Below are 12,806 nucleotides of genomic sequence, written 5' to 3'. Positions count from 1 at the left end.
ATATATATACATGTTCAAGATATGCATGATGACATGTTTTAATACAAGTATACATACAAGATATGAAAATCATTTACATGTTATCATATGTGTTACACAAGGCATGAAAACTTTTACATGTTATGCATAACCATAATATCCAACGTATGGGATATTACAAGAAGGAATGTTTTGCAAACGAACCTTATAGGGCAGCCTTTCATGGAGCCGGGGGTTAGCAAACCCCAAGACAAGTATGGTATATATGCATGTGACAAGTGAGATCTCAAAAGAATGTTTTATACATGATAAAGAATATAGTATTTTATGAATGTTTATGCATGTAAAGAATATTTTTTATACATGATCAAGAGCTTTTATAAATTATCATTTACAAAATATCATGAAAATTTCTCATTCATGAAACTATAAATACTCACTAAGCTTATAGCTTATATATCTCATGTATGCATCTCAGGAAGGAAGTAAATGGTTTTGGTTTTTAAAGCAAGATTTGTTGTAATACAAATTATTACGTTTCCGCTAAAGTAGCTTCTTCTTTGATGTATATTCAAGATATGTATTAAAATAAAGAGAAATTCTCAAGTTCAGATTCAAGAAAGTCTAACATGTAAAGTAACGGTTCCCATATGATAAAGAGATTTGGGGTGTTACAGTTTCCCTAGGACTTCCATAGTGATCAAGCTCATCCAATTATAGATATCTGCAGGCATTCCGAGTAATTGAACTTATATTAATAATTATGAAACCATCATTTCATACCAAATGTTACCTATTTGTTTGGGATTTTCATCGGACAGGTACTTTTTTTTGCAAGGGATGAGTGATACCTTATGTTTCAGTTGAAAAATTTATTATATCATATGAGCAGAAAGCATATCATCTGTGCAAATGTAGGACGTTAGGTGGTATGATGAACTGATGAACATATGCTTGTTGAGAAATTTGAAATTAACTAGTGCCTAGAAATGTGAAGGTCCCAAATTCTAGTTTTCAATCTCCAAGATTCTCCTTAGCTTCAGGTTAAAAAAAATCCTAACACATCTATTAGTTGTCATTATCAAGGGCTTCCAGTCCCTTCTATGAAATAGGTGATAACTCTATTGCCATGTTTCTGTTTGTATGTATAATAATATATGATTTATAGATTTTTTGTGGTATAATGTTGCCAATTATAGGAGCAAAACAAAAATACAGTGAAGATGGATTTTAGATCAAGACAACCATGTATGTTGAACATGAGTGTGTGCTCCTGTCTGCAAAGGCAATGACCTCTTCATTTCTATGTCCGTGCTTCTCTATAAACAGCTGAAGCATAAAACCACGTTTCTTGGCAGTTCTTTCATGCTACATCTATGCTCATGCTTCTTACTTTTTTTGGTGTTCTCTTTAATCAGGCAGCAAAGAAGCATTTAACCCAGAGGATTGAGAATTTGGATGGGAAACTAGACGAGCAAGTGGAAATATCGAAATTAATTAAAAATGAGGTACATTTCTTAGGCACAAATTTTACGAAGATGGATTTCTTCTGCCATTCGTTGACATTAACATGTCTAAATAAGTACAAAGGGTTTGTTGAACTTGTGAAACAGGTGACTGATGTTCGTGATGATCTTTCGCAAATTGGCTATGACTTGGATTCACTGAATAGGATGGTTTCTGGTTTGGTGAGTTTTATTCAACGTGTTTGTTGGGACATAGCAGATAAGGCCTTGTTTGCCTTGTTTTGTTGCTCAAGTAGAAAATTATAGATAACATTTAATGAGAGAATGTAAATAGAAGGCTAGAGGAGGATAAAAGCTTTCTACAGTTTTCCCTGTCATAAGTGACAAAACATAACTGAACCATATATTTTCATAGCATGTATCAGTTTACAATTGGCATATTGTTGGTGTGTTTTTAGTTAGACAAAATCCTAGTATAACTTAACCAATATAATTAACTAACGTAGATGGGGTCAATCTAGAGAGCGAGTATGTTGAACTCCCCTCTTTAATTTAGGTTTGTTTGAAAATGGGTTAGTTCTTGTACTTACAATATCACTATTATTCCTCTTCTGTTTCATTCTTTACTTATGTGCCTTGAGATTTTATGTTGCTTTGTGACTTACTGATTCTCTGCATCAGACTTCACTTGTTAATTCAGCTTTCTTTTCATATCTTCTATCACCCTTCACTTTCTGTTAATTGGCGTGCAGAGTGGAAAGATTTTGACGTTGGAAGAAAAGCAGGTAAACCAACTACCATATCTTATATGATCTAGAAAAAGAACAGTATTTACGATATTCATTATGTCATTTTACTCCCCCCCAAAAAAAGAATCAGAGTAGCACACATGTGGCAAAAGGGTTCCATTTTTTGTGTGCATATACTTTTGTATTACTAACAAGAGATGTGTACGCCCTAGGAAAAACATCCCTAAAGCTGGTATCAACTAAAGATCGTTAATGACAATAGCTGGTAACCATGGCACACCAAGGGTCTTTGTATTGTGAGGGTTCGGGACAAAATCTTCGAGTGCAGCTTTTGACTTGCATTTCCATGAATCCACCCCTTGACCTCCCTACCACAAAGGAGTAACCTTACTGCCTACTGGTTGCTCCAACGCTCCCCTTGTAGTTTATGGACAAACATGAAAGAATCTTACCATTATGGGGATCGGGAATATTGGTGTACACCTCATATAAAGAAGTTTATCTCAAGGGGACTGATAGTATTGTTATGAGATTAAAAATATCAGTGAAGGTATCAACTAAAGATAGTTAATGACGAAAGCTGGTAACCATGGCACACCAAGGGTCTTTGTATTGCGAGGGTTCGGGACAAAGTCTTTGAGTGCAGCTTTTGACTTGCATTTCCATGAATCCAACCCTTGACCTCCCTACCACAAAGGAGTAACCTTACCGCCTACTGGTTGCTCCAAGGTTCCCCTTGTAGTTTATGGACAAAAATTAAAGAATCTTACCATTATGGGGATCGGGAATACTGGTGTACACCTCATATAAAGAAGTTCATCTCAAGGGGACTGATGGTATTGTTATGAGATTAAAAATTTCAGTGAAGAGGAATAGAAGATAGATGATGTAACTATAAGACAAAAACGAACATGACCAGTAAATTTACTTGATACTGATTGAATATGTCACTTCAGCAAAGTTATGCATGTTATTATTTTACATACATTTGCGAAAACAGCTGTCATTGGTAGAATTGCATAAATATTAATAACTCATCAACAAACATGTATGAAATTCACCTTCGTTACATGCTTATTGAGATTTATTACTGCATTTGTATCTCTTTTTTTTTTAATTTTTTTTCTTTGAGGCTATACTTAAGCAGTTTATGCAAACAGGATATGACTAATCTTGGAGTGTGGTACCTATGCAACAAGGCTGATGGACATAAGATCTCTGGCAAGGCACAGGTTGTACCTCTAGCACCCTTTAGCCTGCACTGTCATCTTCCCTATCAGTTGCCTTTTGATTTCTGTTATCTTGATGTTTAATTAACATCTTTGAGTGCAAGAATTATTTTAGGTCTGATTGATTATATTAATACCCTCTTATTTCTCTCCATCATCAGCATTTACACATATACTATTGAGCGTTTAATTTTTCATTAATGCTTTTGAAAGAACCAGTATTGGACTCTACTTATGTTTCTTAATGGAATGTCTGCCAGTATTTTGAATATATTTGACGTTAGTCCCTGTGATATAATTCGATATAGGAACAATTTAAGCTTGCTGGCAAGTCCTTCGGTGGTTATCTCTCATCTGGAGGAATGCTCACTCTTGAGGTTGGTCTCTGATATCTAATTTTTTTTTTCATGCAAGATAATTCAGCTCAAAGAAATAAAATCCTCAAGTGATATATTTCATCCATCCCAAATAATTGCAATGTTTGATTGGTTGGAAGTGTTTGGCTATAGTTAAAGTCTTAAATACAATTCAATAGATGAAATTGGGGGAATCTTGTGGTCCAAAATCAGGATCAGTGGTCAAACAAGTTTGAATTAAAAGCTTGCCCAAAAGGAAAAGTAGCAACTGATTTGGGATATCCAAAAAATAGCAATTGTTCAGAGACGAATGAGGTACAATACAAGTTGCTGAGAATGTTGCTGCCTTTTAGTCATAGCCTCATCATGAGGTTGCAGAACTCTTTATAATATCATTTTGGAGTGATAAATGTTTGTTACCATTGGCTTTGGTTATAGCTTTCAGAAAGGAAAAAAAACCAATGCAGCTGCAGAAATCGACCAAAAGAACTATACTTATTAACTTTGAACATTTGTAACAATTGTCTTTGAACATTTGTAGCTTTTTTCCAGTGTTTCTTACATCATAAGACTGTACTTAAGGTGCATGTGGATTTGTGAATTCATCATACAGGGAGTCAAAGAAATTGCTGACAATTTAGACTCGGGGGATGTCCCAGAAGATCAATCAAGAAGGCTGACCAGGTAAGAGCTTATAACTGCATTCTTACTACTCTCCATCCTATTTTATTTCTTGATTTAAAATTCACTGACACGTGAGAAATATTCGTATCATAGTCATAATCATTGTTTACTAAACAGTTAAGGCTTATGCCAATTTGCTGCATTGCTCTTATATGCTCCATAATATCAATTTTGTTGGTCTGAAACAGGAGAAATACGGTCAAGTTCATTCCTTGAAGGTTTGTGGATAGCATAGATGGTTCTTCATGCACAGTAAGAGATGGTATTACAACGAATCTTGAATAAGTCTTTATGGTAACTTATGTATGGGGTTGAAAGCAAATCATAAAGCTTATGATTTGTTTGTACATATTTACGTTAGTAGTTTTATCTTTGATGCTCCTAATCTGGCTGTCTATCATGTGCGTAGTTGTTTCGTATAATTATATGCTTGCATAGCTCTTTTGATGGAGCTTTTACTTGCTTTTGTTGCTAGAGTAAGTGTACTAGTGAATTAATTTTCTAACCATTCTACTTGACATTTTGTATCAAAGCAATTATGGTACTTGGAGAAATCTCAAAAATCCCTTCTAACTGCAAGATATGAGTATTTATCTATCGTAAGCTTGATCTACTCTTAGAAGTGCCACCGGAATCGGGTCTCGAGGCGTTTTCCGTCAACGAGGCGTAAGAACAAACGGAAATATAACCTTCATTTTACGAGAACGCGATAACATCTTTTTACTATAGACAATCACATGTGATACTATTATTGCATCACATATGATACAACATGTGATACTAAATCAGAGACGCGTACGATTTTCGATGCATTCTTGGTTGCGAGACAAGTCGCCCTTACACCACTAAGCCCCCTCACATGTGAGAAGGGTGGTGTTGATATGATACTAAAATCCATCAAGACCATCACATGTGATGCTAAATCATAGACGCAGACAACCTTTGACGCGAGCTAGGTCATAGAACACGTCTTCCGCACATCACAGGGTCTCTTACGCGTATTATCACATGTGATAAGGGTGTTCTTGCGTTCTCGTAAAATGGAGGTGTTCTCGTTTGAACCTCCACCTATATATATATATATATATATGAGCGATCAAATGCAAACCATTCATATTTGTGTATATATATATATATATTATATACTACTAAATTACGAAGATGTGTTGGTTCAGTGGTTCTTGATAAGAAAGAGTGAAATTGTGAGACAGGTCGAGACTTGAGAGAGTTTGGAAAAATTGCTTGTTGGGGGGAGTTGTTGGAGGGAGAGGAAGGTCCAACCACGCGTTATGATTGAGAAGAAAATACCAGTTTTTTGGGTTTTAAAATATTAAATGTACATATCGGGGCCTTTGTGCCTTGACTTTTAGTTTTTAAAAATACAAAAAAACTAGTACTATAAAGAGAAGTGCTACTAACGTCGTAAAGTTTATAAGAAGTAAAAAGAAAAAAAACCATTACCAACGTAGATCATTTGAGGCATACGCCTTGACATCGCCTCACGCCTCACTGAACCTAGGTGTAAGCCTCGTCCAGGGTCCAGGAGGTGTCGCCTTTGGTGCGGTTTTTGGCCGTCTCAAACGATTTTTAAAACCATGGTGATATCCATAAATATTTTTAGGACATGATAACCAACTATGCATGTTTTATTTATGATAAACATCGTGATAGATATAAGCCGTTTGGTTCCAGGTTCGTTCTGTTGATAAGCTTGATATATGGCTACTTTTACGATGGAATTGAACCAAGTTGGTTTCTTGGAAGTTTTATTCGTAATGTGTACAAAAGGAAACCATTATTTTGAAACAAAAGTCACCACCTATGGTTCTATAGCTAATGCCTGGAAGACTTGTTAATGTTGCGGGAACCATTCCACAGTGATTGGTTTGGATTCCTAAACAGCGGCAATTCATTTTTCTCGTCTTCGTCTTCGTCCTCATTCAATTCCATTCCGACCTTGGAAGGACACATCCCATTGAAAAACATCCCTCGGAATTCATTCCCTTCGCTTTTCATCACCACCTTTGTCTCTTGTTCTTCATCGTTCCCTGCATTCAGATTCTTCTCTACCAGTTCCTTAAACATGGATGACCTAAGCAGGAGGCTTAGCGCAGATGGAGCAGATGATGAGGAATCGGTATCAGCCATCAACGTCTTTGTGTCGAGAAGTTGTTGGTCCTGGGAAGCATTATTAATCCCCAATTGTAACGAACTGGAACCGAAAGGAAACCGAGGCTCCTCCACGACATGGTGGGGGGCGGTGATGGCGGGCGGCAACGTCTGATCTTGGGATTGGGAGGTGGCGGCAGCGGAATTGGAGCCGGATCTCAACCATCTTATGTACGTGCTCAAGTCGAAGTTTGTTACTGCATTGATTCCTCTATATTCGATTGCTGCAATATCGTAAGCATGAGCAGCCTCCTCTTGAGTACCTGGAGATGGTCAAGTCGTTACCGAAGCTTTATGTCGGGTTGCGTAACATTTTCGGAACTCGTTTATACGAATGGGACCCACAAGATAAAAAGGGTAAAATTGGCAATAAAAGTAACTCACTGTAAGTGCCAAGGTACAAATACTTGTTGCCAAATACCCTTCCTATCCTTGCTTCCCATCTACCATTGTGATGATGCCTGCACTCATAAACAAACTCTAACATCTTGATTAAATTGAAAACAAGAAGAATATAAAATTTAAGGAAAAGCTTTGTAATGAAATGACCTTGCAACCCCTCTGTACTTTGATACCCCTCTTGAGAAACCGCTGCTTCTTCTGTTAAGCAAGGGCAATGTAGTCATTTTGGAAATCTTTTAAAAAAAAATTCAAATGAAGTACCTTCTTAAGGTGGCCAAGTACTCCTCCTTGGTAGTGTTCTCCATGATCTCTAATTCTTTCTCATAGTCAGTCACCTGAAACATATAAGAATATGTTATAATCCTCTGCAACGAAATTGAGTTTACAGGACACTTTCAATCTTTAAGCGTTCCAGTAGACTGTTTTATAGGACTTAATTTATATGGTCAAAATATAAAGCGTCATATAAAGATGTTGTAATAAGTTTATATGACTCTTTTGAGCATCTTAACAAGTTTTTTAAGACATTTTTAATACAAAGTGTCCTAAAAACTCAATTTTTTTATAGGACAATTTTTCAAATAATGTTCTATTTAGTTGATAATGAGACGTTTTATATTAAAAGTGTCCTAAAAAACTTATTACGACGTCAAAAAACGTCATATAAACTTATTATAACACCTTTAGATACGACACTTTATTTTTTTGGTCCTATAAATTAAGTCCTATAAAGAGGTCTATTAGGACACTTAGAATTTGAGAATGTTCTATAAACCCGATTTTGTTGTAGTGATCATTTGATTTTTTAAATTTATATAATATGTGAATATAATAAAGAAATTAATTAATTAATTAATTAGTTTGTATGATTTATGTTTATAATTACCGGGAAATTTGTAAATGTCGTGGTTCCCCAATACTTGATTGCAGCCAAATCGTATGCTCTTGCTGCGGATTCTTCTTCATCATACGCCCCTGATGGATTTACCAAGTTTGTTTGACTTTAAAGAAATAATGACAAAATATATTCTAACAGTATTTTTAATAAAGTAATTATGTTCGGTATTGATTTATAGATTACCAAGATAAACTGCTTCATCAGTAGGTGCGTCGTTGTACATGAAATAAAGAACTCAAATTAGCAATGATCGTTAAGAGACAAACAAATAAAACAACCAAAAAAAAGTATTGGAAAACGTGATTTGGTTGTGGGACCATGAAGATCTCAAATTTTGTACAGTTTAAGGCATTTTTTTGTCGTTATTTGTTATGTGATATGTAAATTGTGACCATTGTTTTTACTACTGTTAAAAGCACATATATAATTAACCTTGTTTTCCTTTCTTCTTTTGTGTCGCGTTCCACGACCCTTTATCCCATAAGTGAGCCTCGTATCTTCCTGTCCATCGATGCCTGTAGATTAAGACTTGCAAGCTTCGTCATTTAGAAAGGAAGAGAACATTCCTTAAATTCCAGTATGCATGAAGAAAGTAAAAGAAAACGTTTAATGTCAAGAAAAACAATGTCCCTAGACGCTAGGCATAAAAAAGTCGACCCTTTAACATATGTTTTCTTGTCTATATCTGTAATTTCTCCAAACCTGCTGACTCCTCGGAACTTCGAGCTTCTCTTCACTGTGGTCGGGGTGGTGGGAGTTGTAGTGGCGGTTGTGACAACACCATTAGAATGATCAAGAAGTGGCGTCGTAGGTGCCGGAAGTTGGTTTTCTTTAGCACCACTGGACTTGTGATCATTCAACGCAAGCATAGATGGACACCTGCGTCGTCTCTTCACAACTGCACTTGACGCATCGCTTCCACCGCTAAACGAGTTGCGTCTTCTTAAACTTGCTTCGGATTTTGTAGCAATCAAATCCATACGAGAACCTCGCTCGAATGATGAGAGAGAAGACATGCAAAAGCTTAGTTTTTTTTAATATAGGATTAATTTTTTTGGCATGTAGTCTAATTGGGAATTTAAAACAAATTAAATCTACTAAAAGACAAAAAAATGAACGATAATTTCAAGTCCATGTCTCATGGAAATATAAATATTATATCATTAATTCATTTTCAAATATTTTTATATTTTCAATTATTTCACAAAAATGCTTCATTTGATAACATATTTATGAGATTAATTATGGTTAATAATTTTTCTTAGATTACATGTTAAGTTTTTTTATAATAATTTCATCATTGGTACAAAATTTATGTTGTCGAAGTTAAGAATTATATCAGTTATAACAAACCATAAACGGGTATAATATTTTATAATTTGTAGTTGATTTTTACTTTTTATCTAATATGTGTTTGTTTGTTCGATCCTCCATTACTCGTGCATTTGTTTCGATCCTGACACGAATCGCATAAAATACAAGAAAAAAAAAGATAAGTTGATGCATTATCGAGGAGCAGCAAAAGAACCAAACCAAGACGGCTACATAAAAACCGACAACGGGAAAAGTTTAAGAACACAAAATCTTCAACGACGACTCGGAAACATGTTTTTGTATCTTATGAAAAATGTTGCATAGATTTTTTTTAGGATACAACGTCAAAAATGTTGGTTTCTAGCTGCCCTTTGTGTGGTGGTTTTGTGTTTGTATTATGAAATTGGTGGAGATAACTATGAGAGAAATCAGAATCGGAATATACATTGTTGTGGTTTTTTTTAATAATAAATTATAGAATGTGTTTGAGAAGACTGTCTTTTTAAATAAGATGAAAACTAAAAAAAGAAGAATCGTGTTTTACTAGGCTTGAAAATTCACCCTCACTGAAATAAAATGATTAATATGTGTTTTTTGTCGTTTATGAAAATATCAAAATTACGTTTACGAGTTATATAAATGCTGTATTTACAAAATCTTATAATTTTTTTTGTTAACTTGTAAATGTGAATTCGAGCGCTTGCCCACAAGTTTTTTTTTATCAGGTTTTCACTCTGTTAAAAATGTCGATGCTAAAACAATAAACATAAATGTTACCAAAAGAGGCTTTAGTCAGTGCGGTTAGTCATTACTATTTTAATTAAACTAGTTAAAGCGTATGTATATCCATGCCACACATTCAAACTCGACAAATCAATCATTCTCTTAGTGTGCGTTTGGTATGTGAAAGTGGCTGGACGAGCAATAGTAAGGTACGAGTAACTGCATTTTGGATCATGAACCGAGTCACTATTTTTAAGTAATATTTCCACTCTATTACAGTTTATGGATATCACATAATTTACTCAGAAACAATCCAAATATGCATTCTATATTTAAAGGCAGAATCGAGAACAAAATACACTAATCTTGCTGGGTTTTTCATTATTTAAAATAAGATTGGAAATCCCCTTATATAAGGAGTTACTCACAAGTTAATTTGGGTAGTTAAGTAGTTATTAGTAGATAAAAATAGTTTTTTTAATAATTACTAAGAATAACGTCAACAATGGTTACTGCACCAAAGTTCATAAGACAATTTCCTTCTGAATCCAAATTCCGCATTCTAAAGTGAAGTTGAGAGACTATATTTCTTCTAAATAGAAGTTCAGAAAGCTACACGCCTTCTAAATAAGAGTTCAGAATGCTACACTACACGCCAAGAATCCCGCAACAGGATTGACCCCCGATTTATGAAGATTTTAGTTCCATGATAGCTTATACCAACATGCACTCCACACCTCCTAACTCATATTATAGCGTGCGTAACTAATGAACTTCATCATTCTCATGTAAATCACAATCATACTAAAATGCTGGATACATTGAAAATCACCAACAGTTTCCTCTCTCTATATAAGGTCATTGCATGCCTTCAACATTCTCATTCTCCCTCTCTTCAAACGAAAATTGGAGAGGTTTCAATGGCGGAGAAGTCATAAAGACACGGTGTTACGTTATATAAAGGAGAGGAAATATTAAGAAAAGTTAGGATAAGAATATTTATAATAGTCAGTACGTCGAAACAAAGTATCATGAGCATATCAAACACATCGACAACCATTGTTAGGATTGAAGTCGTAGCAGATAGGCATAGGAATGGAGCGAGGACCCCAATCCTCATCCCTGTCCCCGATTCAATTTTTGTCCCCGGAGAGGAATCAAAGATTTTTTTTTTTTCTTTCTGTTTATGTGAGATATTTTAAATAAAATGTGTTAAATATCATGCTAGATTGATAATGATCCATGTTTAAATCTCATGTATTTCTAAAATTTTGCTTTTATGAAATATCAAATGTTCATATGTTAAGAAAATCACAACATATGTAATTGTTTGATTAAACGCTTTCGGTTCTCCATGTATTTTATCTAAAAAAAAGTAAGACAAATATATATATATATATATATATATATATATATGAAGAAATGCCAAAAAAACACTTTTTAAATTTAAAATATAATTTATTATTTATAAATAATACATCTAATAATACATATATAATATATATAAGAGAAATTGACTCAACTAACCATACTTCACAACCAAATTAATCTTCTAACTATTTCTTTCTGGACTTTACCCAAAAGTCACAAGGTCCGTAGTACACATGTTCACAATTATTACGGACCCATTAAACGACAAAAACAACGACGTTTTTGGGCTAGGTCCATAACCATCGGTCCGGAACTATTACATATTCAACCCAAACCCATTTTCCTATAAATCGGCGGATTCAAAGAAAATGGATTGGGCCGAATCCGTAATAATTACGGACTTGTGGTTATGGACCTGATCAAAAAACTCTAAATTTTTTTTTTCGTTTTGTGGGTCTGCAATAATTACGGACTTGAGTATTAAAGACCTGGTGACTTTTGGGTAAAGTCACTAGGTCTTAATAACCAAGTCCACAATTATTGTAAAGTCTGAAGGAAAATAATTTTGATTGTGGAATATAGTCATTTGGATCAATTTCCCTACAATTAATATATGGGGACGAGATGGGTCGAAAAACATGTTGCCTGACCTCGTCCCAACCTCCGATTTTTAACTTTTAAGGATCTCGATCCAATTCCAATCCCCAGTTTCATGGGAAATCTCTAACCCTGTATGCACAGGATTTCCTAATTAGACAGGCCTGATTCCCGTGCGTTATTCGCTCCAACGTTATTTCTATTTATTTCAGTTAATTTAAGAATTTATTTGATCAATATTAATTAATACCAAAGAATTTATTTATTAAAAAATATTAAAAATGTAAAAATTTGTAAACTTTTATCTAGATTTTCTCTAAATTTTATAAGCAGAAAGATGGATGGAGCATATCTAACGGCTAGAGTGAGGGCAAATGATATGGTGACGCGTGGAAGAGCATCGAACCAAGGTAGATAGCGTAATGATTCTTTAATAATTTGACATTCTGGACGAGGCTTGTACGTCACAGCATACTACGCTGCCCCCATCTGTCAAAACTGAAATATTAATAATTAAAAAATATTTTATATTAATAATTGAATAATTTTATATTTAAACTTTTTTTTAAAAAAAAATTATAAGAGTTCTCGCATAATACATTATAAAATTATTTAAAATTACATTTATTTATAAAATTACTTGAATTTTTGTAATATCCATAGCCGATCCCGGTCCCACGAAACTACAAAAAACCCCAACCAGTCCCAGTTTTCGGTTCCATAACCTGTCCTTACCGGTCCTCCGGAGGTCCCTCGCCGGGCCAGGCTGGGCCGGGCCGATTTGGCCATCACTACTTGTAATCTTGTATTTTAAGTAATATGCATAAATAAACAGTATCTGATGCATAAAAAATAATTTTTAAGAGTTT

General features: G+C 34.6%; 2 protein-coding genes across 2 annotated transcripts in view; one reads left to right on the top strand and one right to left on the bottom strand.

Annotated features, from left to right (window-relative positions):
• Nucleotides 1–4,970, top strand: part of LOC112521313 — a 9,772-nt gene extending 4,802 nt beyond the window's left edge. The window contains exons 7-13 of the mRNA XM_025130090.1: nucleotides 1,398–1,487; nucleotides 1,593–1,667; nucleotides 2,198–2,230; nucleotides 3,355–3,426; nucleotides 3,732–3,800; nucleotides 4,393–4,463; nucleotides 4,652–4,970. Of these exons, the coding sequence (XP_024985858.1) occupies nucleotides 1,398–1,487; nucleotides 1,593–1,667; nucleotides 2,198–2,230; nucleotides 3,355–3,426; nucleotides 3,732–3,800; nucleotides 4,393–4,463; nucleotides 4,652–4,679 (438 nt within the window). The 3' untranslated portion in view covers nucleotides 4,680–4,970. The remainder of the gene's footprint in view (nucleotides 1–1,397; nucleotides 1,488–1,592; nucleotides 1,668–2,197; nucleotides 2,231–3,354; nucleotides 3,427–3,731; nucleotides 3,801–4,392; nucleotides 4,464–4,651) is intronic.
• A 1,326-nt stretch (nucleotides 4,971–6,296) lies between these two features.
• Nucleotides 6,297–8,912, bottom strand: LOC112521723 (AP2-like ethylene-responsive transcription factor At1g16060). The gene is made up of 8 exons (XM_025130719.1): nucleotides 8,635–8,912; nucleotides 8,365–8,447; nucleotides 8,116–8,124; nucleotides 7,921–8,009; nucleotides 7,296–7,369; nucleotides 7,182–7,232; nucleotides 7,017–7,093; nucleotides 6,297–6,895 (listed from the first exon to the last, which is right to left on the bottom strand). Exons 1-8 carry the CDS (start codon nucleotides 8,910–8,912, stop codon nucleotides 6,297–6,299), a joined length of 1,260 nt encoding a protein of 419 aa, XP_024986487.1.
• Nucleotides 8,913–12,806: the final 3,894 nt, after the last annotated feature.

This window comes from Cynara cardunculus, assembly GCF_001531365.2.
Source record: "Cynara cardunculus var. scolymus isolate 2C chromosome LG 11, CcrdV1, whole genome shotgun sequence".
Taxonomy (NCBI): Eukaryota; Viridiplantae; Streptophyta; class Magnoliopsida; order Asterales; family Asteraceae; genus Cynara; species Cynara cardunculus.
This window is presented reverse-complemented; position numbering and strand designations above follow the sequence as displayed.

Bases quoted from the DNA above. Each gene is read 5' to 3' on its own strand.
- LOC112521723 (XM_025130719.1), bottom strand. From the start codon at position 8,912: ATGGATTTGATTGCTACAAAATCCGAAGCAAGTTTAAGAAGACGCAAC. The intron at 7,370-7,920 runs GTAATTATAAAC...TATATGTTTCAG, and splicing joins CGACATTTACAAATTTCCCG to GTGACTGACTATGAGAAAGA. The intron at 7,233-7,295 runs GTACTTCATTTG...CTTGCTTAACAG, and splicing joins TACTTGGCCACCTTAAGAAG to AAGAAGCAGCGGTTTCTCAA.